Below are 27,993 nucleotides of genomic sequence, written 5' to 3' on the forward strand. Positions count from 1 at the left end.
CCCTTTTTCTCCCAAAAAAATTCTCTCCCTATAGATATGGTCATAATCTCAATTCAAATTTCCAATGGAGTTGGCAACCATAATTACCCATTTAAATTTACCATAGTTCTAACTTAATCTATTTTATAATAGAATTAATAAAAATATAGTGTCAAATCTTTCATATGGATTTTTTTTGTAAAAAAAAAAGATGAAAACATTTGCAGATATTTTTACTGGTCTTCCTTTATAAATATGCATTTCTTTAAACATAATTTAAAAGCAGTGTAAGGGAAGTAACCAAAACGTTGTATTTGGATTACCTCCCTTACACTGTTTTAAATTATCTTTATTGTTCATTAACCATTACTTTATACATAATTTAAAAGCAGTGTAAGGGAGATAATTTCAATGATGTATTTGATTTATCTCCCTTACACTGCTTTAAATTATGTTTTGTACTAAAGTATTTGTCCATTAACCAGGACAACCTTGTTTTTCCCCCTTTTTTGCCCCTAATTCCTAAACGGCTTGAGCCATAACCCCCCAAAGCAAATCCTAACCATCCCTTTGTGGTATGGAAACTTGTAGTATAATTTCAGAGAGATCCATACACCGTTCCACAGTTATTGTCTGGAAACTAGAAAATGCTCATTTTTGGCCCCTTTTTGGCCCCTAATTCCTTAACTGTTGGTACCATAACCCCCAAAATCAATCCCAACCTTCCTTTTGTGGTATTTAACCTTATGGTCAAATTTCAAAAAGATCCATTCACTTAAACTAAAGTTAGAGTGCGAAAACCAATATGTATTCGGACGACGACGCCGGACGACGACGACGACGACGACGACGACGACGACGACGCCAACGTCATACCAATATACGACCACAAAATTTTTTTGCGGTCGTATAAAAATGACTCATAATAAAAATTAGTGTGAAAAACCATGAAAATCATTTTTTCCGATTTTATATTTTCGTTTCTTATAAGTATGCACTGCAAAAAAAAACTCAATTTAGGAAAACACAAAAATTCTTACTTTAACAGTTTATCAAAATAACTTCCATCAGTTAAATTAATTTATCTCAATTTAAAGAAAATTAGAAATTATCGCAATGTTTCTATGAATGCAAAAGTCCAACAGCACATTTATCTCATTAAAAACACATCACTTATTTATTCATGTAGGAATATGAATTTAATAAATCAAATAAGTTAATGGTCACAAATTGGATGGTCTTCACAGATTTGAATCGATACATATATTACTGAATTTACAGTACTTTTAAAAAATTATCATACTGTTGCGAGTATCTATTTTCCTGATTTTTGTTGTTTACTAAAATGGAAAAAAAAAAAGTACACAAGGCATTACTTAGTTACTCTTTAATAATTTGATTGTATCAAAAGTATGAAACAATTATTCTAAGAACCAAAAATTCCAATGAATCATTGAAACTGGCATTTCCAAGTACCTGTAATAGTATTTCCAAGTAGATAAAGGTTGAAGAATATTTTTAAAAGATAGAAATGCATGTTAGATAATGCTGTCAAGCATATACAGACAATTTAATATGGTTCATCATCATCTCAGTGAAATTTTATTTACAGGAGAAATATCAACAAATGAAAAACAGATGACAATGAGACTGGTATCCGATTGGATCACTTTTACATTTATCTGATATCAGCAAGTTAAACATGATGTATATCTTATAATGGTAAAGAATAAGCAAAATTGGAATGAATAAAATGACCAAAAAACAATCAACAATATACTGTAATATTATGAATTAAAATGGGACAATAAATGAACCTTCACAGATAAACAATAATATTGCATTGATATTTCCGCAGAATTAACAAAGAAATTTATAACCACAAATAAAATCAATTTCAAATTAATACCCATTGGCTTTCGTACTATGAAAGAAACATCATGATTATTTGAGCATTTTTTTTAATTTTCATATGTAAACATGATTGACAATATCAAAGATTTTAGTCTTGATTTCAAACAAGTCCATTTATAGTAAAATATTTACCAATCAAATCATTTTTTTCATTTTTATTAAACTTGCTGTTGTAGATATATAGAACATAACAAATTAAATAAAATTTTCAAGAACCAAAAAGGAATATGACCTTCATCATACACTCCAAACTTGATCAGGTCAATGTGAGCACTTCATTTCTTAGCACTTAAATTGTAACAAAAGACATTTTGTTAGATTCAAATTGAGTTTGAAAATCCCACTATTATTTTCAGAGTACAAAAAGACTATCTGATGTCATGTCAAATAATAAAACTGTTACAGTCATGAACGAAATTGTTTTTTTTCTTAACCTTACTTTTAGGTTAAGACTTTTGTATAGATAAAACATTTCAAACACTAATTCAAAGCAGAAATACACAGACTGTAATTTCTTGTCATTTTCTTATAAAATATCAAGGGAAACAAACATAATAACATTAAAAGAAACAAAATACATGTTGAAGCAGGTAATCTTTAACATTTATTTACAATATCTTCTAGTTATCTTCACAAAAAGTTCCTCACCCATTCTGAGTAATAAGGAGGAAAATGATTGCAGATGGAACAACTTCCCAATATCTTAAGGAAATTTCAAAGATAAAATTGAAGCTCTAAAGAGAACTATGTTATCTTTTCTTTTCTCGCTTCTTCTGAGCTTGAGCCTTGTTTTCCCTGCTAAGAATGAGTATATCTTTGGAAATCTGAACAACATGTTCATGTGACTCAGGATTGTCAATCATTTGTCTTAAAATATGGGCACCGCCTTCTTCTTCTAGCATGGGACAATAACGGTTTCCTGAAAATAATTTTCTTGGTATAATTATACTGTTAACTTTTCCATCTAATTTATAGAATAGACAATAGCTGGCATTAAACTAAATACAACAAAACTTCAATAAAATGTATGTATTAGGGGATTTTACTTTTAACGTTATTTTTGTTTGTTTGTTGATTCAATATTTGGAGAAACAAATTAAATCTTATTCAAATTAATTCAAAAAGATTTTTATATTTCTTTAAAGGGAAACTTCGCAAAAAAATGAAAAATTCATATTCTGTTCATTATGTATAAAAAAGCACAAATTCATAGATATTAAAGTTTTATTCTGCAAGTTAAGAGATCACCATCGATTTTAAATTTAGAGTATCAATTCTCCGCATGCGGCCATTTTGACATCCTCCCCGAATATTGACCACGATATATCTATAAACCACAAAGGACCAAAACAGGTAGTAACCTAACGTAGCCGTAATTGAGTGTCGATATCTTGTCAAGCGTACGGTTGTTTTATCCGACAAGGAAAGCATAAACAGTTTCCCGGGTCACAAAAAAGATTATGAAAGACATGGTTGTGCAACCTTTCCTAACTAACTTGATACGGAAAATGTAATTTTATATATATTATTTTTTAAATAACTAGTACTAATAGTATGGTCTGTCGTTTTGAAACTGTTTTGTTTACGAAGTATTTAAACAAGAAATTGAAATTAGTTAAAAAGTCAAAGTTATAAATAAGTGTTCCGTGTAAAATTGTTTTTGAAAATCTAGTTTGTTCATAATTGTTTTATGTAATAAACTTTTTAAAATAAATTCGGACCTTCCGGCCTTATCTGATCACCAGAATGGCTAAAGGGATTGTTCCCAGAGGTATTGAGAGGTGACACGTACAGGTATTCAAGCAATTTCCTGTCGGGCTTTAAAACTGTTATTACACAATTACATAAAACAAGTTCGTGCATCACTTCTTTTCTGGGGGTATTGATCAGTGTACACGGCCGAGAACATGTAACTTCCATTTTGAATCTATCAGGTGTAATATACAACTTTGTATAGCGTATCCGATAGTGATATACTACTAGTCATTGCTAAACTCATACGCTTGTTTATAAATAAAATTTTTGGTGTAAAGAATGATATTTATGAAAATTTAAATAATTAAAAAAAAAAAAGATTTGATGAAATAAAAATCTATTTACACATTTTCCAAGGGTAAATTGGGGAAAATGTAAGTATATACTCGTTGTCAATAATTATGGACATTTTGAAACATACAAATATTGATTTAACAAAATGTGCGGCACTTATCGATCATTGGTTTATACGCCTAGATGGAAGGTTTAATACGGATACTATGGATAGTCGCAATATAGAACTAATATCATACAAGTATATTGAATATACGAGAGAAACACCCAGAACCAATCTGATTTAAATACAGGTCGATATCTAACTTGCTTTGGTTCGAAGCTATAGACATAGTAAAATCACAGATTTATATTTCAATAAGATTATTTCGAACAGTTTAAGAAATTCGTCATCATCACATTTTCCTGGTCCGACATGCATGTTATATATATATGCCACTGGACGTGCACTAATGATACCCAAAAGCCTATTTGAAGAAATAAAGAAACTTCACTCCGGATAGACTGATGGTAGTTGTATTAACGTCTGGTCAGCTAGAGGGTTGATTTATTTATTTAGTTAGCTTGTAGGGGATTTAACCACTCTTAATATTGCACTTATGCATTAGATATTAAATGACAGTACCGGTAATATAAGAGAAAATATAAATACGAAAAGTCGCATATCTGATAGAAAAGGACTCACCATGAACTATAGGATTGTACGTACGATTGTCATTCTAAATCGCATAACGGAGTCATTTAAATGCATGCATGTACGCTGTGATAAAAAGGGGTGTCGCAGTTGCAAAGTATTCATCATAAATCTATTTCAAGGTTATTATTTCCTGTTATTTTTATAAGTTAACGCAGAGACATGTATACACTAGATCTCTATTTAACGACAAGCAACTATATAAATATCTGAATCTGATGTGACTTACCGTTCATCTCTTTCTTTTTTCTCATTTTATTTTTATTTTTGCAGGAATATACACATTGTAAGATATACTGTTCCTCGATTTGGGGGGGGGGGGGAGGCATTTCCGGGTATAACAGAGCTACTTGTATATTACCTGAATGTGGTTAGGTGACGTCCCATGAGGTCTTACGTATACATGTTCATATTTATAATGGTTTCTGATATAACAATGAGGTTTTATAACATTCACATTTCTGCATGTTCTGTATACCAAATTCGTATCTTTTTTTCAGACCGAATGAGGATGTGAATATTTTCCAGGATCAAATTCATTTCGGGATTTTTTTTTATTTCTTTGTATTAAATCTCAGAAATTTACAGAATATACTGCTTGTCCGCTTTAGGAGTTTTTTTGTCAGTTTAAACAGACGTATATATGTCTCTGGTTTAGAGTGGGGTTATGAATGAATGATAAGTCTTACAAAGGTACCGGCAAGATATCAAGCACATTGAAAATTGATTTCGACGTTCTGTCTCCATTTAAAAAAGGAAAGTTGACGTTAGATTGATTCTGTTAATTTTTTTAAACATCGTTGGTCAAATAGCTTAAGAATTATATAAATACGTTGTGAGATTTATAATATTTTAATAAGGGCATTCCTGATTAGGTAAATGAAGATCGCTTTGGACGACAAAACTATATTTTTGTAACTGATAATTTTCTCTGCACATTTAAATATTCAAGGTTACCGATGATAATTTAAAATAGTACTGTTTTGATTTATACGCTCGTTTTCGTGGGCCATTTATAATATTTATATAATTATTTTATTCAAAGTGATTCAGAATTTCGATGTTACAACAAAATACTCACCTATTTATTTAAAAACTGAGCAAATGCAAAATGTTAAAAAAATATATATATAATTAAGGTATTTTGCCACCATATTCCTCCCTTAATAATTAAAAAAAATCTGTCTCATACCTGCAACGGTGAACCCTTGAGGACAAACACCACTCTAGTGAAGATCAAAGGATTAAAATTACATAATGCTAATCTTTTAATTACCGTGAATTTAACCACGCCTTTACCAGGTGGTGTCAGCATAATACACATGCATTGCCTTTACACAGTACTAGACTGAAGCAATGATTTGTATAGTAAGACAAATCCTCGACTGAAGTAATAGGGGAGAATACAAACGTGAATTTCTATTATACTATCAGTTATATATGTTGTTAAAAATATCCGTCGAAAAAAAAATCATAAAAAAATTCTATTGTATGATTTGCTTTTATTACTATAATCATATCAGAAATCCTTAAAATATAAATCGTAAATTTTAATTTAAAAAAATGCACGGCTGATCACTTTTCTTTCTGAATTGTTAGTTGGTTAATAGCTACACCAAAAGTCGTTGATGCGCTTTAAATCGCGTTATTAGATGATTAACGAACAAGACTTTAAATGAGATTAATCCACTCCCGGCATGCAAAAAGACTTAAACTACGTCACATAAGTCAGGAAGTTTGAATAAATAGAATTAATAATTCCCAATTTTCTTATTTACTAGTTTTCATATCCAGATAAAACTTGGTGAATATGTTTTTAATGGTATTATGAACATAATAAGATGATAAGTAAAAAATCGCGAATTTTCCCTTTAAACATTCTTAAGTTTCTACTGATCTTTACAGAACTTTTCTTATAGCAAACACTTGGAATGTTAAGGTATCAAACACATTGGTAAAAAAAGAAGAATGTGTCCGAGGACAAGATACCCCTGCTCAAGCATGCTTTTAATATGTGAAAATACTTTTGGATGGATGGAAGGACGGACGGAAAGACGGACAGTTAAGGGTAACAATTAATCCCCCTTTGCCTAGGGGGCGGGTGTAATATACAAAACAAATTAAAGCACAAGGGGCAATAAATAGCTTGATTTTTTCTATGCCAGTTTAATCATACGTTTATTAAAGAATGAACAATGTAAAAATCTTAAATAGAATTCTAAAGACTAAGCAGTTCATTTTTTCTTCAGATAGCTGCTCATCACATAAAACTTACCATTTTTAGTGCAAACATGCTGAATAGCCCACACAGCCCACAACTGTACAGTTGGTGCTGTTTTGCATCTTAGTAAAGGAAAAAAGGGCTTGAAAGACCTGAAAATAAATATAAATGACAATATACTTTAAACTAACAAATCTACATGCAGACCAGCTTTTAACAAGGAAAATGCAAGGTTGAACTACCATAACAAACCAAACGATTTAAATGACAGTCTTCTAGAATAAGAACTACTACAATCTTAACTTAAAAGCACTGTCTCCTATCATTATGGAGATTTGAGTTTTGAAAAAACTGACTAAGTGATTTACTATCTATGAAGCTGACAAGATTTTGATCTATATCATAGAGAACAGTCTTAACTTTGACCCCTGAAAATAGTCAGCATTCTCTTAGCATGAAAATTATTGCGAGTTTTATTAATGAGAATAATGTGACTGGGTGAGTATCGCAATAATTATAACTTGCATTCTGATATCTGATACATTTATTTGTATGAAACATTTCCTGAAATCACAATAATTAATCTCGCATTTTTGTTCTGTCTTTAAATATCACAATAATAAATGCACGCAATAATTTCTGAATTTACAGTATACTAAGCAATAAAGAAGAACCCATTTTAACATGAGGACAGTGTATTTTATTATAAACTTTCAATATACATTATGATATTTTTTTCTGCTTCAAAATTAGTGTTTTTATAACCTCAGTTACCTGTGATATTTATATCTTTTTGACGTTAGTTTTCATCTGAATAATATGAGTTACAAAATATAATAAAATGTAAGACATCTTAACATTGGATAAAACTAGTGGAAATGTCTAAGATTTCAATAAAGGACTGTTTTTACTGAAATTCAAAACTTAATATTTTTTCAACAGTCTTGTTTTTCATGTTTTCATGGTTTAAGGTGTAAAAAGCAGCAAGTAAAAAGTGACTGATAAAAATTCAACAAGTACTGATTTATATTTCTGCTATTTAAGTTTTTGAACATCCCATACACCAATACTATTAAGTATCTGTATATTTTACCTGTATGCAACCATTTCACCACTAGGTTGTTCCCATTTCAGAACAACTTCACCCTACAAATTAAGAGATATATAATATAAACTTATGTATTGAAAGTGTCATCATGGTATTATAAAGTTTTTTGTTACATTCATTTTTTCAATACAAATGGGTGAAGACTTAAATTGCCAGGATATAAAATATGTGGAATATTATTGAAAAGGTCATCACTAGTATTTGACACTTTTTTTCCAATCAATAGAAAATTACATAGATTGCGAACATGTTCTTTTCATATATAGCTGCTATTAACATGAGAGTTGGCCAGTCTGTTGTAAATTTAGCGTGATTTCATACATGTAAACGTTGCTAACTGACACTTATATTTTATGAGGTTACTCATATAGCAATGGCTAGACATTGAATAAACAAGATCTATACAGAACGCATTTATCTACTTTACCCAACATTATAAGTACGAAACAAGCAAAATTTGCGGTTTTCAAAATTACAATTTCTACATAGATTGAAAAAATTTGACATTGTAGTTATAGAATGAAATAAATGGAGAATGTGTCCATGGGACACAGATGATGCCCCCGCTTGCATATAACGTTATAAATTCATACTTGATCTGAATTTTGTGGTAATAAGCATTGTCTATAAGTTTCATAATATTTGGTAGAAGCTAACTTAACTTAGAGAACGGAAACGAAAAATTCAGCAATTTTTCCATTTGTAAAGGGGCATAACTCTAGAACAGTAAAAGTGACACCACCAAAATGCAAACCTGATCTGTGTTTTGTGGTAATAAGCATTGTGTATAAGTTTCATAACATTTAGTTGAGGCAAACTAAAGTTAGAGAACGGAAACCAATTTGTGGGATGTAAGGACGGACAGATGTACGGATGAACGGACATACAGACAGACAAGGGTAAAACTGAATGCCCCTCCACTACGGTGGGGGGCATACAAAAATTAAAGTATAACCCAGAACTGCCTCTTCTACAACTGCTTACTAATTCATTTAATAACTCCTCTCTTTCTGGAGTTCCTACAAGCCATGACTGAGGACCATCACTAGCTAGGTGTGCTATAATTCCTGCAGCAAAGTATCCAACATCTATTTGATCTGCATGCATTAATCTCCTTCCTAACATCATAAAGTCATCTCTCATCAATGCTTCTCGAAGATTTTTCACTTCAGCAATATTATTCTGAAACAAAATAAAACTTTTACGTTCAAGATTTCCACTATAAATATTACATGAATTACTTTCATACAAACAAAGATATTTTGTCTCTGTGATACTTTAACAGGTTGGGAATAGTCTTTCAAATTAGAAACAATAACCCATTTATGATGCAATATCAAGAATGTAATATAAATTTACTACCATTTATAGCTGCTGTGACCTTGACATTTGACCTATTGATGCCAAAATTAATAGGGGTCTTTTTTCACTTGAGGCATGCCAAGTTTGAAAAAGATATTCCTACTGGTTCAAAAGATTTTGTCTGGAAACTAAAATGTTGATGCCCAAACATTCAGACAACATTCATAATATCATTAGCTGAGTTCAACACTAATTGACCAGTTGCAAGAATATCAGATTACACCTTTACAAGTTAATGTAATTTATATGTAACATGAGAGATATAAGATTTTGATAATTTTTTAGATTGAATTGTTTCCCTTTGTACAGTTATTAAAATTTAGTTTGGAAATTATTTTTACTCTAAAAAATTACTCTTTAGTGATTTAGATATTCAAAGAATATATAAAAAAGAAGATAAAGACAAAAATTAATAGATTTTGATTTTATTGTAAAAAAAGATTTTTGAAACTCTTGTAGGTTAGAGTCGACTGCGTTATATAAGATAATAGCGTGGATAGTTTAAAGAGAGGTTGACAGTCATTTTTGTCACTGACAAGTTTTTTTGTAACACAATGTAATGTGTGAAATGTAATGTTGGAAACAAAATAGTGAGGATTCAAATATTGTCAGTTGAATTATGATTATTATGAACTAATTTTATTGTTTTAAACAAGTTGTTATCATAGTGAACTTTTGAGTGAGAAAAGTACCATGTGTAGCATGTGGTTTAGATGAAACACGATAATTCATAGTTTATAAAGTTATTACACATTTAAGACAGTTTAAGAGTAAAGATGTAGAAGTTATATATTAAGTCATTATTCATTCACAAGTTATAAACTTAGTTATACAGTATCTGTTTAGATTTTTATAATAAGTCTGGAATAAGGTACATTACATATTGGGAATTGTTATGCAAATATTTTAAAATTAAAGAATCTTGATCAGTTGTGTGTTTTGATGAATAAAAGTTATTTTGATAAAATGATATAATAAAATGAGAGCGAGGTAAATCAGAAATAATATCTTTATTACTCCAATAGAAGTACCTATTTTGAACTATAAATGTTATTTGTAGGTGTCATAAGATTATTGTGATCAACTATGATTGTCAGAAAGATTGATAAAGATTTGTGATTATTCGTGATGAGATGTCTACTCTCACCTTACTTACGGTATGTGGTAATTATATTTATCAACTATGACTTCCTAGAATTGTTAATACAGATTAAATTTACTGCTATTGATAGTGTATGCTTTATTAGCTTAGCAGTTAGTTGTAAAATGTTTGCTATTAACAAATGATAACACGTGTTTAGTCATATTTTTGAAGTACGTTATAAAAGCAGTATTGATAAGGGGAGATAATTTGATAAGGGAGATAAACATTTTATTTAGTAATTTAATATGGGAATTCATTATCAAAATTACATTTTAGTAATTGTTTAAAGTTTAAAGGACTTGATTAATTATTAAACATTATGATAAAGTTAAGAAAGAAATTTTTAGTTAGAAAATAGAAAGTTGATGCATTTGGTTTATATTGTATAACATTTATATACTGAAATGAAACATACTTATGATCTTTATTTTTGTTTCTTTCCTATTGTATATTTGACGTTGCCAAAATTTATATGAATTAAAATTTAGAAAGAGGAAGAATACATATAAATTTTCAATGTGAAATTTTGATAAAAGAAGAAATGTTTATGTGATACAGAATACAATTATGATAATATATACAGTGTTCTCCCCAGGATTTTTGGATAGCACCAGGGTAACGCGTGTGGACTTCTTGGTGAAATATTTCATGCAATCAGTTGTGTTGCGTCGCATCGCTTAGCTCTAGTTACTGTAGTTTTTATGTCTCTTGTTTTGTTTTAACACTGTGGTACTGTGTTATGTAGACATTGATTCAGAAAATTATTGGTAAAAAAGAAGTAAATAAAAAAAACAGTTTGTATACTTTAATATTTTTGTAAAATAAATAAATTATGATTCATAATAAAATATTCATCTGAATTTAAAGAAATTAAATCTTTTATAAAATCCAAAATCAATAAAAATAAAATATCATTCAAAAGAGAACAAAAATGTTCAATTTAAAAAACTTTCTAGTTTCTAGAAAAAAAGTTGTTGTATGTGAAAGGATTCCTGTCATAAGAAGATATAAAATTAACAAGAACAATTGCAAATATTGTTTTATTATTTGAACCAGTTTCTATCTTAGATTTTAATAAAAAGAAATTTTTCATAAATTTTAGAACATTTTGCCATAGATTTCATGTAAATATTAACCTTCCTTGTCTTTGGTGATAATCAAACATAGATACAGACTTAATACTGCCCTAAAATCTAAATCTTTATTTGTCATGAACCATTTAAAAAGAATTCCTAAATCTATAAATTTATCTTTGGTCTATAGATCTATAAGTAACCATATTCAATGTCAACAACTAAGTCTCCCTATTTTCCCGCCTAAATGACAGGAAGTAGATATAAATAGATTTAACATGTGCTTATGGATAAAATTTGCAAGATTACTTCTGTTATTCATTAATTATGGATATAGATATCCAGTTTGAAGGTACAGTCATGCATTTTATTTATAAAATATAATAGATTGCAATTAATTGTAAATAAACTTGAATATTCTATGTGAACTAACTGGGTCATGTGATATGTACAGACAGTTTGAAACCCGACTTTCATGCAATAACAATGTCATAATTAAAGATAATATTGGCCATGGTTTAATCAGAGACATATAATACTATAATATAAGAATTGGGAAATGTATAGTTGTCCATTATACGTAATGAGCCACCATTATGAGGTACAAAAAATGTTCCTATCGGGTCAATTAAGACACTGTTTGTGTACAAAGTATTTGCCGACTTGTCACAGGTCATCTAGGGTGGAGAGTGAAGCCATAAAATAGTTATCTGTGATCATAAAGTTATGAACTCTTAATTAAAACACACAAGAATCATGTTACAAGTGTTAATTACATCGATTAAATCCAATCAACAAGGTTAACCTCATAAGGTAAATCGATCACGTGGTGTAAACAATCTGTGTTGAAATGGTTTGAACTGGTCAAATTTCACCTGGAATTTTATACCGCACGGAAAAGATTTAACAAGTTGTTTCAAACTTTACCGATTTATGATTTTTTAACTGAAAATTTATCACGTAAAAAATTATACATCGCGGGCCCGCGGTCCTTTAAGGGCCTGGGGAGAACACTGATATATATTGAGGATTTATCCATAATAAACTATGATGATTTACACATCTTATTTTATAACACCTGTGCCATTACATATATTCATTATTATGTAGAAATCAATTAATGAATAAGGCAGAGGATAATATTAATCATTTTTATTAGTATATTTACCAGCAGTCCAAGTATTTTTGTTTCCACTTGTGTTCTTGTGTCTGGTTCCATTTCACTGACAACCTGTAAAATACATCTTAGTTTGTACACTACTGGTATACAGATTAATAGCTAGGATTTTCCCCTATACTATTATCAATAATGTTGATCAAAATCAAAGGCTTTAAATTTTTATAAACTGTTGATTCATTTCAAAAATTCTAAATTTTTCACCTATTATATATGCGTATTAAGTCTTCTGAAATGTTTAAATGATTGCAGCATAAAGGGCATACATTATTTGGGAAAGAAATTTTATTTGTATTGTGAACCACATAGTTCTTATCCCATTTTATACAACCACAAAATATTTGCGCTCATATAATGTTATGGTATTGTCAGCGTCGTCGTACTAAGACATTTGGTTTCTAGACAGAGTTAAAGTTAAATTTGTTTTATTTCAACAAAAATTGAATTATAGGGGTTCTTTGATATACTGAATCTTACCATGTACTTGGATTTTGGATATTGGACCATAATAGGTAAATGTCCAATTTCAAATTTTCAGATTTTAGAACCACATTCATTCTGTTTCAGAAACTATTCTATGTCAAATATTTAATCACAATCCAAATTCAGAGCTGTTTTGCACAATTTATAGAAATTGTAAGTAGAGTCATAGTTAAAAATAGATACAGCTTCAAATCTAATTTTAGAGAAGAAATTATGTATAAATAAAGTTTGAACTTGGATATTGGGCCATAATAGGTAAAAGTCCAATTTCAAATTTCAAATTTCTCTGTTCTTTGACCACATTCATTCTGTGTCAGAAACCTATGCGGTGTCAAATATTTAATCACAATCCAAATTCAGAGCTTTATCAAGCTTGAATGAAGTGTCCATACTTGCCCCAACTGTTCAGGGTTCGAACTCTGCAGTCGTATCAAGCTGCGCCCCACAGAAAATTCTATTAGTTTATAGATAGGAAATTGCAAGATTATCAGCACAGAAGACTAACTATCTAACATTGCTGTTTCCCCACCAATATGTATATATATTGTTTCTTCTAAGTTTTGTTTTTGGAATCTTAAAAATCATTCAGATCAATAAATAAAAGTTTGAGACGTGCTATTTCATAAGGTACTGACGATTTTTTGAAAGTGTCAGTGAAATCCAGTCTTTTAGCTAACACCTCATTCTAAAATCAAGAAAGCCACTTTTGTACTTACTGTACGGTGTCTGATTCTAATCATCTATTTTATATAACTGACCTGTAAGGTTTCCATAAATAAATCCAAACCTCCCTCCTTTAGAAATACATGACATGTTGGCGGAGATTCATCTAAAACATGGACAAAATAAACATAAATAAGACAATCAGTATCAATCTACAGTAAAACAACCCATGACAAATTTACAACTGGTGTTTTATGACTGGTACAAAATTATCCAAACATCTCAATTTTAATACTTTGTGTGTCATTTATGAATTTAAATTTCATTGATCTGTTAAAAAATCTTTCAATTGTTGTTTAAGATTTGCACCTGTCATATCAATGATACAATTTTTTTGTTTTGGTATTAAAACCTGTGGTTTGAATAGCTCTGAAAATCTAACAAAGACTGGAACACACACAAAAAATTCTGTTGTACATGTATTCCAAAATGTATGGTGTTTTTCTATTAAATGAATTCAAAAATGCAAATACTATCTTACTAGTAAAATAACTACCATTGATATCTGACTCCACTGTCCACTCTTTTGTACAATTGGGTGACCATTCTGATTTTATTTGACTGTTCACCTACTGAGGCACAATTCTATATCACAATCACTTTTAGAAAGGAGATAATAGATATAAGAAGATGTGGTATGAGTGCCAATGAGACAACTCTCCATCCAAGTCAAAATTTATAAAAAGTAAACCATTATAGGTCAAAGTACGGTCTTCAACACGGAGCCTTGGCTCACACCGAACAGCAAGCTATAAAGGGCCCCAAAAATGACTAGTTAAAACCATTCAAACGGGAAAACCAACGGTCTAATCTATATAAAAAACGAGAAATGAAAAACACTTATGAACCACATCAACAAACGACAACTACTGAACATCAGATTCCTGACTTAGGACAGGTGGAAACAATTGCAGCGGGTTTAAACGTTTTAATGGTACCAAACATTCACCCTTATCTGAAACAATAGTGTAACATCACAACATAGAAAGACACACTATAAAATATCAACTGAAATGGCTTAACTCAATCAAAGGACATATTAACACCAGTGAACATACACTGAACAAATAAATTTGATAATTTTAAAAAAAAGGCTTTTTTGACTCTTTGATATTCATAATTTAAACTAGAGGCTCTAAAAAGCCTGGTTCGTTCACTTAGGTCTATGTGCATCTTCAACAATGGACACTCTCCAACATTGCGGACTAGAACAGAATTCATGACAAAAATCTGTTTTTTGTTGATCTTGTATTGCTGATCATTTTTTCTGTTAAAAGTTTCTCCCTACTGTGTATTCATTATTATTCATTGAATACCAATTTTCGTTGATTTCGTAGGAACAGGTAAACCACGAATTTAAATGTTCAACGAATTATTAATTTCTATAGTCTTGTATGCAAACTTTGGCGAGACAACGAAATTAAATATCCATGAAAATGTAAGTTTTCCTCAATCCACGAATATTGGTACCCACGAATATAAATGAATCCACAGTATCTTTTCTTTAGTTAATGCCCAAAATATTGAAAAGGGTAAAATAAAATCGTCATTATCAGATTCTTCTGAACTTTCATTACCATCCGTGTCATCACCTATACCCTGAAATTGCAGTTGTTGTTCATATCTTGCTTCAGCTTCGTCGACCTCTGCCCGGGTGAAGCCTTCAAAATCATCGGATTCATCAGACGACATTTTTTTATGGGTGATATTTTAAGAAGAGACGAGACTTACTTCCATCACTATTTTTAGTAAAATTATCCCACAAAGATGACTAAAATTTCGCTAAATAAACACATTTATTTAATAAGCATCTAAGAAAATAGTTTTAATCTTTTTTATAAATTGAATCAAGCGAAGAAATGAACTTATTCCGGATAGTATAAGTTATGTCGCCGTGATTCCGCCATGTTGTTTTCATATTTTCCATAACAACATCAATTTCCGGCTTTCTATTTTTAGCTTGTTGGTTTTATTACTCTTAAAATAATAACACGGGATGACGACACTAACAAAAAAAATGAAAATTATCTTGAAAATCACAGGAATTTAATGACATACAACACGATACAAGAAACTTAATTTTTAGTTGATTTTGAGGCGATCAAAAAAGTGATAGAAAATCGCTATTTTTGCGAGGAATACGAGCACCTGCCAGACACCACGAGGCTTGATTTCGAATCTAAAACACCATACAAACGATTGAAAATTGATAGACTAACCTCAAATATGTCATAAAGTTCTAAAGGAAATTATTTTTTGCTGTTTTTTATGCTTTCTTTGTCAAATTTACGAGAATGTTGTTGGGATTATTCTCGTCCGCCATGTTTGTTGTAGTCGTAAACTTTTTTCAGATACGCTTCGAAATTTGACACTTATTGCCAACATTTTTGGTAGTTTTATTCTTTTATTTCTTAAATTGAAATATGTTTTAAAAATAGTTTTAACCATTCTACGTTCTCAGTTGTAAAAACATGCAAATTGCACTCTTGATTGCGATAGTCTAAAAATAGAAATTTAGGTATCCTTAAGGATAATTTCGGCATCAACACCGATGTGCCAAAAGGATCATTTCGGCATGCACACGAGGGTGCCAAAAGGATAACTTCGGTATGAAAGGGTTAAGGGCAATCACTCCTATCACGAGTCTACTAACAATTTCTGCAAACTTGACTTATTTGTAGATCTTGTCTTGCTGATAACTTTTGCTATTTAAAAAGGTTATATATCTTTTATAATTTAAAAGTTAATAGGCAAAAACTCAAACAAGAGAGAGTGCACATGCTAAAATGTCTCGCCTGTTTAACTAACAAGTATCACATAAACTTAACATTATCAATGATCTGTGAAGATGATGTTGCTTATAGTAACTTAGAAACAGATTTAATCAGGAAACCTTGACATTGACCAATGAACCATGAAAATGAGGTCAAGGACAGATGATACCAGCCAGACAGACATGAACACCTAACAATCATTCCATAAACCAAATATAGTTGACCTATTGCTTATAGTATTATAAAAACAGATCAAACAACAAAAAATAAACATTGTCCAATGAACAATGAAAATAAGGTCAAGGTCAGATGAAACCTGCCAGTCAGACATGTACACCTTACAATCATTCCATACACCAAATACAACTGATCTACTGCTTATAATATCTGAGATACGGACTTGACCACATAACTTTAACCTTGATCACTGATCCATGAAATGGTCCAGGTCAGGTGAACCCTACCCGACTGAAATGTAGACCTTCCAAGGAACCCATATACCAAATATAGTTATCCCATTACTCATAATAAGAGAGTATTTCACTTTTCAAAAAAAAATTTCAAGCAGTCACTGAACCGTGAAAATTAGGTCAATGGACATATGACTGACTGAAACTTCGTAACAGAAGGTATCTGCATGCAAGGTATGAAGCATCCAGGTCTTCTAGCTTCTGAAATATTAAGCTCTATACAAATAGTTTACACAATCACCACTGCCGCTGCTGGATTGTAATCCCCATGTCTTGCTTTCTCAACTTTCATCACAGGCGAGACAAAAAATGTAAAAAGAACATCATTTTGAGATTTTGTCATTTATATTTCAATATAAGCCACAGCCTTTCACAAAGAGATATCTTGCTTCAAAGATGTCTTACACAAATAAGTTAATGGGGGCAAAAAAAATCTTTTCAGGTAAGACTGCATCTCATATCTAAAACGTAAAAACATACATTTGTACTATCATAGATCCAGCAAATCAGAACTTTTACACTGAAATTTATTTATGTGTAATGTTTACTTTTTACAGTTCCATAAAGCACTGAGTGCAAACTTAAGAGTTATACATGTATATGTGTAATGTTTACCTGTTAAGTTCCATAAAGCACCGAGGGTAAACTTAAAAGAGTTTCAGGGCTTCCAAAACGGTCATACTGTCCGGACTTGTCCTATAAATTACATTTTTGACTTGTTGTGCCGAGCCTGAACATATAGCTTGGGTTTCTCATTTTAACATAATTCAGAAAAAATTGAAGTTAATGCGATCATTTTGACCTGACCTTTTCCCTTAAACAGCCACACATTTCCTGTTATAAAAGTGACATGCTGAAAAAGTACTATCAAAACAAACCCTACTTTAATACCCTCTCATTACAATCAAGGTTAATTTATAGCTGTCTGACAGCTGAAATTTACCTGTTTATACGACAGGTAAACTATCTTGTACCAGAAACTGATTGTTTTATTTAAAGTCATTTTCTTAAATTTCAGCAGTTTACATCTTGTTTAGTCAAAAAATTTAGATTATCAGAAAATACCAATATTAATATGATTTGATGACAAATTTTAAAAGGTAGTGGTAAAGGTTTTAAGCGAAAAAAATATCGTCAGAACTAGTATAAGTGTAGGTGTGAGATTTAATAATGCATCAGAATTCTTCAAAAATGCTAAAACTTCATTGATCCAACTTTCATTTTGAGTATTTTCTTGAAGAAATAACGTGGAAAGAGCTACTTAAACTCAATCATGCTTTGTAAACATACACAGGAAAATGTGCTTTTTAAAAACTAAAGTAAAGTTTTTGACAGCGTAATTTTGCACAAATAAAGAGTCTAAGTCAGATATAAGTATGCTGATGTTGCACACTTTGAGTGATGCACTGTCAATTTAACAGTTTACATCAGAACATCAAAGTTATACCAAAAGTCAGGTTAATATAGCTTTTATGTCATTGTTTAAATGATGCCCAACTGATTACAATGATTGCCAGTTGTTACCAAGTCTTGAGGGATTAAAATTGGGTAAGACAAAAAATGTTTGGCTGGCTCAATTATTTTTTTGAAGCCTCGTTATATATGTGTAATGTTTACCTGTTAAGTTCCATAAAGCACTGAGTGTAAACTTAAGAGTTATATCTATCACTTTATTTTCTACTTTCTGTTTCACAAGTTCTAACATCTTTTTCATGTATCTTGCTTTGGCTCCAAGCATTGATGTTTGCTCTGTTGAAATCTAAAACAAAATTTACTCATTAACAATCTATATAATACAAATATGACATTTTCTTTCGTTATTGATTCTGTTTTGCTGGTTCCATCTGTGCAATAGAGACTATACTTCTCAGCTGACTTGTTATAGATATTTAAGAATGAAATTTACATATTTTCAATACAGATTTGTGGAGATAAGATTCAACATGAAGAAATCATAAAAATGTTATTTCACATAGTCTTTTTGGTAATACCATTACTAAAGCAGACAATAATAGAAAACAAAAAGGAAATTAAAAGGGTCTTTAAATCATCTATTTAGTCACTAAAAAGAATTAAATTAGAAATAATCTTTTAGCAGTATAAACTTTAAAAAAAAATGACAATGCTGAAACATTAGTATAATTTTCACATGTCCAACAATAAAATCAAAGTAAAGGTAAATGTTTCCAGAATAAGGCATTCCTTATATAAAAGTATGTGTCCATAGTACATGGATGCCCACTCGCACTATCATTTTCTATGTTCAGTGGACTGTGAAATTGGGGTCAAAACTCTAATTTGGCATTATAATTAGAAAGATCATATCATAAGGAACATGTGTACTAGGTTTCAAGTTGATTGGACTTCAACTTCATCAAAAACTACCTTGACCAAAAACTTTAACCTGAAGTGGGACAGATGGATGAACGGACAGACAGACGAATGAACGAACAGACGCACAGACTGAAAAACATAATGCCCCTAGGTGGGACATAAAAACTAACCTTGGCTGCAAGTATTGAGCATATAGCAACGGACATCCTATTCATAGATGTTTCATCAAACTGGCACAGGCACTCCATTACAAGCCTTGCACATCTATATCTATCAAATGTCTACAAAATATATATCTATGTCAATCAATATTGTAAATGCTTATTAACCCAATAAATAGTTTGTGTATATCATAATTACCAATTGTATGTTAGAGTACACTATCAAACATGCTCATTGTTTAAGGATGTTTGGTAAGCTGTAATTGTTTATATATTTGTTCTTTGATTTTTATGTTGTCTCATTGGCAATCATACCACATGTCATTATTTTATATAGACAATAAAACATACATTCTGTTAAATCATGTGAATATTCCTTTAATTTTTGTTTAAAGGTATAAATAAATATGTGAAATTCTACATAAATACTGCCTGACACAGTTTCATATTACTTTCAATCCAGGTCTACAATTGTGATGAAAACTTTATTGTCACATGAAAAAGAAATAAAACACTGACATACATGTAAACTGTGTCATAAAAAGGTTCCAACAGTCACAATTCACTTTCAAAAGAGCAGGACTTGACAATGATTGAAGTGACCTGTATAGGAATTGACACTTTTATAACAAGACCACATGCCGATTTTCCTATAAATAGATCTGATTGGCCAACAATCTACTTACCACATCCTGTAGTATCCTGTCACTACACAATGTCAACAAGGCATTCTTCTGTAACTACAAACAATATCAAATCTGCTTGGCAAACTATCTACTTACCACATCCTGTAGTATCCTGTCACTACACAATGTCAACAAGGCATTCTTCTGTAACTACAAACAATATCAAATCTGCTTGGCCAACAATCTACTTACCACATCCTGTAGTATCCTGTCACTACACAATGTCAACAAGGCATTCTTCTGTAACTACAAACAATATCAAATCTGCTTGGCCAACAATCTACTTACCACATCCTGTAGTATCCTGTCACTACACAATGTCAACAAGGCATTCTTCTGTAACTACAAACAATATCCAAAGTATAATCGTTATTATTGGTTTATCAATATCTTTGATAAAATAATTATCTTTTCAAAGTAAATTATGATCATAAACAGTTCATGACTTTTGTTAGATTTCTGTAGGATGAAAACCATGGTCTGTAAACTGTTGTTCCCTTAGTGTATTATCAATTTTGCAGTCAGTGTGTGCAAATAAATTTCAGTCTATTTATAATGAAAAGGATATTTCACAGTCATCTTTGTAAATTTACTTGGAAAAATATATTTAACCTTTGCTTGACAGTAGGATCGTCTGTTTATGCCCATGCAAACATAAAGTTTTAGAGTTGTTGTCCGAAAACCAGAAAAATCCCCTTTTTTTATGAATAAAGTCCCAATACTCCAAAACATTAAATCAGAAATTTTCAGAAAATCGAAACAGAACTTTTGTCAATATTTCATGTAAATTGCTCAAAGCATTTTTGAATTATAGTCAGAAAACTGGAAAATCCCCCTTTCTTTGATGAATAAAATCCAATGAACAATTCTCCAAAGTTTCATTAATATTGGCGAAAGCATTTTTAAGTTATTGTCCAAAGTGTTGACAATGGATGGACAACAGTACACCATAATATGTCCTGTCTTTAAAGACAGGCATATAAAAAAGGTAAAAGAAATCATTAATGAGATACCTGTTGATGATTGGGAAAGTTTTCCATGGCTGACAGTGTAGAATTGACCACATGTTTCAGGCATGCAGGATGGACTTTCATTCCAACATCCCCTTTAGACAGGTTATATAAACAGGCTGTTGCAGCCATTTGTACACCTAGTTGTTTAGGATGTCCATTCATTGCTGGTAATACAAGCTGTGAAAATAAAACCGAAATATAATAAACTACAGTTTTCCAAGGTAATTCAGATCTATAATCACTCTTGGTTGTTTTTTTCACACTCACTGCTGTTTAATTTGGGTGATTCACTATGAAATATCTTCCTGTATATTACATAGGTAACATATGACAGTATCTTTAATTAGAAGGTTATCCTTCCAATCCCCAAAAATCTCCATATTTCACAGTAAATTGTTTAAAATGAGCAAGACTAATTTTTAAATGAAGTACCTTGTGCGAACTGAAGGGTAGTGTGTAAACTGTTTAATAGTAGCTTATTAAGTATGTCATCTGTTCACCTGTGAATGAGTTTATACTGATAAAACATACAAATACTCTTTTAGACAACAACCAAAGTGGTCTTCGCAGGGATCATGACATTCTCCAAACATCACTCATTAAGGTCTGCAGTAAGGCTGTCCATGGATCATGACATTCTCCAAACATCACTCATAATGGTCTGCAGCAAGGCTGTTCATGGATCATGACATTCTCCAAACATCACTCATTAAGGTCTGCAGTAAGGCTGTCCATGGATCATGACATTCTCCAAACATCACTCATTATGGTCTGCAGCAAGGCTGTTCATGGATCATGACATTCTCCAAACATCACTCATTATGGTCTGCAGCAAGGCTGTTCATGGATCATGACATTCTCCAAACATCACTCATTATGGTCTGTAGCAAGGCTGTTCATGGATCATGACATTCTCCAAACATCACTCATTATGGTCTGCAGCAAGGCTGTTCATGGATCATGACATTCTCCAAACATCACTCATTATGGTCTGCAGCAAGGCTGTTCATGGATCATGACATTCTCCAAACATCACTCATTATGGTCTGCAGCAAGGCTGTCCATGGATTATGACATTCTCCAAACATCACTCATTATGGTCTGCAGCAAGGCTGTCCATGGATCATGACATTCTCCAAACATCACTCATTATGGTCTGCAGTAAGGCTGTCCATGGATCATGACATTCTCCAAACATCACTCATTATGGTCTGCAGCAAGGCTGTCCATATAAGAACCTGACAAACTCACCAGATTTCCAACAAAATAATTATCATCCCAAATTTGTTACATGGGAATTGACATATACTGAAATCTTACCCTAATGATATCTTCTCTAGGTTCTACCATGACCTGGGTCAGTCTGAACAGTGTATATAGAGACTTCTGAACATAAACTGCTCTTAATACATATCTCCTTAAAGCTTCTAGTATCTGCTTCTCATTGGCCTCACCAGTGACCTTTACAAACATAAACGTATATTAAATCATGTTTAAACCAAACCCTGAATAAACTGGAAACCCAATTTTAATGAATCATGTATCAAGACATGCATGCATTAATTATAATGATTATTTCTTATACCCTATTCCCAACCCTATTTGACAAATATAAATGAATAATAAAAGGAGATTTTGTTATATGTTTACATAACAAACTTAATTACAACAAAAGAAGAAAGTAAATATATGTCCCACTTATGATCAAAATCAAGAGATTTTATTTGATAATCCATTTTCTCTAAGCAATTTTAGGCTTAATTGTAGATATGAGAGTAAATCATAAAAGAGGAGGTGACTTTAAGGCCCTTTTCAGCACACAAAAATTAAGTATCACAAATCCAGGTGATTTGAGCTCAAAAGTTATCGTTTTAAGTATGTGCAAAGTTTAAAAGGTTAAAAAATAATTTTCATGAACACAAGTTGAACTGTATTTTTCTGGACGACAGTTGCACGAGTTGTATATATATTGTAACGTCATGGGTAAAAAAATACTCATTTTTAATTTTCCATTATTTCAACTTTTAAACAGACATAAATGGAAATCCAAAATGAAAAGTTCAAATTTCAGTAAAAATATAGGCCAAAAAGGGCCCTAATCCTACCCTGTCTTTGTATATGAAATACAGGTACAATGGACTTACCACAATATCTGTCTTTATCTCATCTGCCAACATTTCATATTCACAGTAAGGTGTTAAAGCTGCACCTACAAATCTCATAGTGTGTGTTGTCATAAAATCCCTAAAATAAATTTTCAGACAGTATAATTACAATCATTTCTTTAAAAAACAAATTTACATTTTTAATTCTTTAAAATAAAAGATCACAAATCAGAATTTTTTGGTGTATAGTCTGTGTGAAAATGTAATAACAAGTGCAAGTGTTCATTATTATTATTATTTCATTTCCATCAGAGAATGCTGTCTCACAAGGGATCAGTAACAGATCAATCTTCTTTCATTTTACCATAACTTTAAAAATAGGTGAACACTTAAAATAATTTCTGACCCCAAATTGAACAGGTAAATCTTGTATTACCAGTGACTTATGATTTGATCAACTACCTATCATAGTAACAATATGAGTGAATGTATCAGAACGAATCCATGACAACTCGCCCCATTACCAAATCGCCCCACTCTTGTTTACCATCTCTCCCAATTTATGAAAAAGGGCAAAATCCTGTTGAATTTAGTCCTGCCAACTACCCCCACTTATGAAAATAGGTATAATCCTGTTGAATTTAGTCCTGCCAACTCGTCCCACTTATGAAAAAGAGTTTAATTCCAATGAATGAAGGTCTGCTAAGTCGCCCCACTAATGAAAAAATAGAATTAAATCTTACTGCATTAATGACTAATAACTTGCCCCATTTATGAAAAGGAGTTTAATCCCAATGAATAAAGGTCTGCAAACTCACCCCACTAATGTAAAAAAGAATTTAACCGTACTGCATTAAGGGCTAGTAACTCGCCCAACTCATGAAAAAGAGTTTTATTCTGATGAATCAAGGTCTGCTAAGTCGCCCCACTAATGAAAAAAAGTATTAAATCTTAATGCATTAAGGACTACCGACTTGCCCCACTTGTGAAAAGGAGTTTAATCCCGATGAATAAAGGTCTGCCAATGCAACTCGGCCCACTTATAAAAAAAAAAATTTACAGTTGGGGAGATTGTGTAGATTAAAATACTTTTCATAAGTGGGGCGAGTTGGCAAGACTAAATTCATCAGGATTTTACAATTTTCCATAAGTGGGGCGAGTTGGCAGACCTTTATTCATCGGGATTTTACTCTTTTTCATAAGTGGGGCGAGTTGGCAGGACTAAATTTAACGGTATTTATCCTTTTTCATCAGTGGGTCGATTTGGTGGAAAAGTGGGGCGATTTCGTCTGGGGTGATTTGGCAGTGGGACGAGTTGTCATGCTTCCTATCAGAACCACCCTTTTTGTCAGTACAAACAGTAGACAACTGGACCAGTGCAACATGCTCAAATGGCAGACCTGATGAAATGTTGGTGGTCTGAATAGATAGGTCCAACAATTTTCGTGGAGCATGTATAGCACTATTACCTGATCATTGTTTCATTGGCCCCTTCCTTTCCTGAAATATCTAAAGATGTCAGACATGGTAGACAAGATGGCACAGCCAATAATGCTTTAATTTTAAATCTTCCATTTTGTAAGTTTAAAAGAGGCTGCACTGATGGATCTTCGGAAATATCTAAGTGAACTAGATGCTTCATCTCAAAGAGAATGGGAATAACTTCATCCTCATTTAGTGGACGTATATTGTAGATGGATAGTGATTTCAATCTGTCTTTGCACTTTCTAACCGATGATATATCTGTGACACGTGTATTTGAGATGTCCAAATTCTCAAGGCAAGGAAGATCTGTTGCAATGATCTCCAGGCCATGATTATTGAATTCTGTGTGACTAACATTCAGACTTTGCAAGTTTTGAAGCTTTGTCAATGAAATCACTACTATGAAGTTAGTACTATTCATAAATGTGCTATGTGTGACATTCAGTGATTTTAGATGTGAAAGTGTCCATTCTCCAAGGCAACCAATTACATCATTCACTGTTACTGTTCGCAGACCTTTAATCTCAAGATCTGAAATTCTGTGTGCACGAAGGGTTCTCAATCCTCTTGTAGTTAACTGTGAATTCTGAATAGATACTCTTTTTAAGCTTGTAGTATTAGGATTAAATAGACTTAATGTATCATCAGTCAACTTTCCTTTGTCACATAACTTTGTCAAAAGCTGTTCTGACAAATCTCCATGGAAATACACATCAGGATCTTTAAAAGTCATTTTGGGAAGTGGAGAATCAACTGGATTGACATCACACAATGCCTCTAAATTTTCACATATAAAGTCTACACAGCAGCCCTGCAGGCTGACTGGAGTATCATACATTTTGCTGCTGTTTTTACGAAATCCAAGACATATCCTGATGTCCTTAGTCCTAAAAAAATACATTTATATTTTAAGTTTATGCATAAACATTAAAATAAATCTACAACTATTAATATAACTTTGAAAACATATATGATTTAGAGCTTGTCACATTTAATAGTACATTTTCTTTATCAGAAATGGCTCAGTCCTTAGTTTTCTGTACCAGATATTGTGGAAAATGTTGGTCTTTTCATTTTTCCTTGCCCATGGCCCAATGGTGTTGTATGTTCTTCTTCAACTGATCATTTCAATTGCATCCCTACAATCGTTTTATCTTTGTTACGTAATTAAGTTGTAGCCTATTAGGATCTCTGAAAATTGATCATTACAGATAAAAGTTAAAAGATGTAGATGGAATATATTATCTAGTGTTTGTTTATAACAGAGTTTTTATATTATTAAGTTCTTTGTTAAATAGGGATCCAGGTGAAACATTAACATTATATGACTGTAGCAAAATCGAAAAGGGAATGTTGCATTCCAATGTAAATAAAAAGAGTGTGTGAACACAGTATTGTGCTCATGGTGCTTGATCAAGTAAAGTACAGTACACAATAATGTGTAAAACAAAGCTGAATTGATTTTAAAAAAAGGTTATGAGACTAATGACAATATCTTTAACATCTACAAAATGTTATCTCGATGTCAGCCAGACCAGTGAAATATTTCAAGATACCCTTAGTTCAACTCAAACGAAAACAGGAAGTTTGACAAACAAAGGGATAGGTTTGTAAGGCTAAAATAAATCCAGATGAATATGAGTAGGGGAACGATATTCTGGTCTCATATCGAAAGGACTGACAAGACAAATGAAATTACATGCAAACATCCTATAATTTGAATAAGACAAAAATAAGGAATGAGTTTATAAATGTATGTACATGTATGTGTACAAATGGTGTATGTATCAACAGATCAAGGAGAACTTTTCAGGTGAGATTTTACTTGAAACAGTTAGTGGAAGCACTGCAGGCTAATTTTTTGGGCATTTTGTTCCAATATTTTATTGTTTGGTAGAAAATTTAACATTAAAAATGTTTTTGCTGCACTGGATTAGTCTGTGTATGTTTGTTTTGGGGTAAACCTTGTGTTATCTTTGCCATCATCATATGGAATGGAAAATTTATTGATGATTTCATAGAAACTTTGTAGTTTGCGCAAGTTTTCTGTCTTATAGTAAGGACCAGAGTAATGAATCAGGACTATTTAATGGATAATCTTTTTGAGGATTCTGTGCCCAGAACGATTATTTTGTTATGATCCCCCCTAAAAATCCCTTATCAAGCCTTATTTCAGAAGGAATTGACAAATATCGTCGTTTCTTCTCTCTGTGCATTCAAACAATTTCTGCCATGCCTTTAAACTTCTCTAGGTGCACAGGTTTGTCTGTACTTAGAATATTTATGACAAAATGAATCTATAACTACTGTTTTTGGTAAGGTATTTTAAAAATGTTAACAGAGTTTGAAGGGCAAATATATCTTCTTATTCAATTCTTACCTGCTTCAGGTCATGTGTACATAATAATGTTGTGTGTGTAAAAGGAACTGATTTAAGGTCAGATCGTTGATAAAAAAAAAATCCCAAAGAGCGTTTATAGGGCTTGTTTAGAGCGATTTTCTGATTTGGCCGCACTCAAAATCCAGGGCTGTCAAGCTTTCATGAAGCAAATGCATGAGATTTGGCAAAAATTGTAAAGATTAAAGAAAAATAAAGCCAAATATACATGAAAAATTGCGTAAGACTTGACAGCACTGAAATCCCAAAAGGGATTATTGTATGCATGGGGGTCTTAAAGTCTAATGTTACCCTCCAAATCATTTTTTCAATATTGCAAAAATATGCAATATATGTACTTGGTACCAGTTATTAGTTTTAATAAGAATTTTTTTTCTGTTTTCAATTTCAAGTGACGTAACCGAAAGTTAACGTATTTTTACATGTAACTCTTGCTTGCAACACTGCCAAACAGCCTGTTGCTCTTCTTATGACAGGACGACCTGCGCACAATTTTTCAGAGTAAGTATCTACGTTCTTTAACAGACAACAACCTTGTTATTAAACTTCAAACTATTCAAAATATGATCTTCATATGAAAATTAGATTGATCTGACAAGGAATTTGATAATCCATGCACAAAAAGTTGTCTTCCTGCCAA

The 27,993-nt window shown here is 31.6% G+C and overlaps 1 protein-coding gene across 5 annotated transcripts; it reads right to left on the bottom strand.

Moving 5' to 3' along the window:
* Positions 1-18: 18 nt before the first annotated feature.
* On the bottom strand, positions 19-27,993 carry LOC127708957 (protein zyg-11 homolog B-like). Of its 5 annotated transcripts, none has more exons than XM_052214210.1 (14): positions 27,887-27,993; positions 24,940-25,842; positions 23,510-23,609; positions 22,686-22,826; positions 21,366-21,542; positions 20,641-20,694; positions 19,676-19,786; positions 18,789-18,930; positions 13,963-14,033; positions 12,713-12,775; positions 8,950-9,147; positions 7,951-8,003; positions 6,912-7,009; positions 19-2,812 (listed from the first exon to the last, which is right to left on the bottom strand). In XM_052214210.1, exons 2-14 carry the CDS (start codon positions 25,791-25,793, stop codon positions 2,643-2,645), a joined length of 2,232 nt encoding a protein of 743 aa, XP_052070170.1. In that variant the 5' UTR covers positions 25,794-25,842; positions 27,887-27,993; the 3' UTR covers positions 19-2,642. The 5 variants fall into 5 exon arrangements, with proteins under 5 accessions (XP_052070170.1, XP_052070161.1, XP_052070151.1 ...); XM_052214201.1 differs by lacking the exons at positions 20,641-20,694; positions 27,887-27,993 and adding exons at positions 20,353-20,406; positions 27,776-27,875; XM_052214191.1 differs by lacking the exons at positions 20,641-20,694; positions 27,887-27,993 and adding exons at positions 20,449-20,502; positions 27,776-27,875.

The sequence above is a fragment of the Mytilus californianus genome, unplaced genomic scaffold, assembly GCF_021869535.1.
Source record: "Mytilus californianus isolate M0D057914Y unplaced genomic scaffold, xbMytCali1.0.p SCAF_1, whole genome shotgun sequence".
In the NCBI taxonomy this organism is placed as follows: Eukaryota; Metazoa; Mollusca; class Bivalvia; order Mytilida; family Mytilidae; genus Mytilus; species Mytilus californianus.

What these genes read in the sequence shown, in the direction of transcription:
- LOC127708957 (XM_052214201.1), bottom strand. An exon ending in ACTTTCCCAATCATCAACAG is followed by an intron (nt 20,407 to 21,365) that starts GTATCTCATTAA and finishes TATTGTTTGTAG; the next exon opens with TTACAGAAGAATGCCTTGTT. An exon ending in GGTGAAATGGTTGCATACAG is followed by an intron (nt 7,010 to 7,950) that starts GTAAAATATACA and finishes ATTTATTTTCAG; the next exon opens with GTCTTTCAAGCCCTTTTTTC.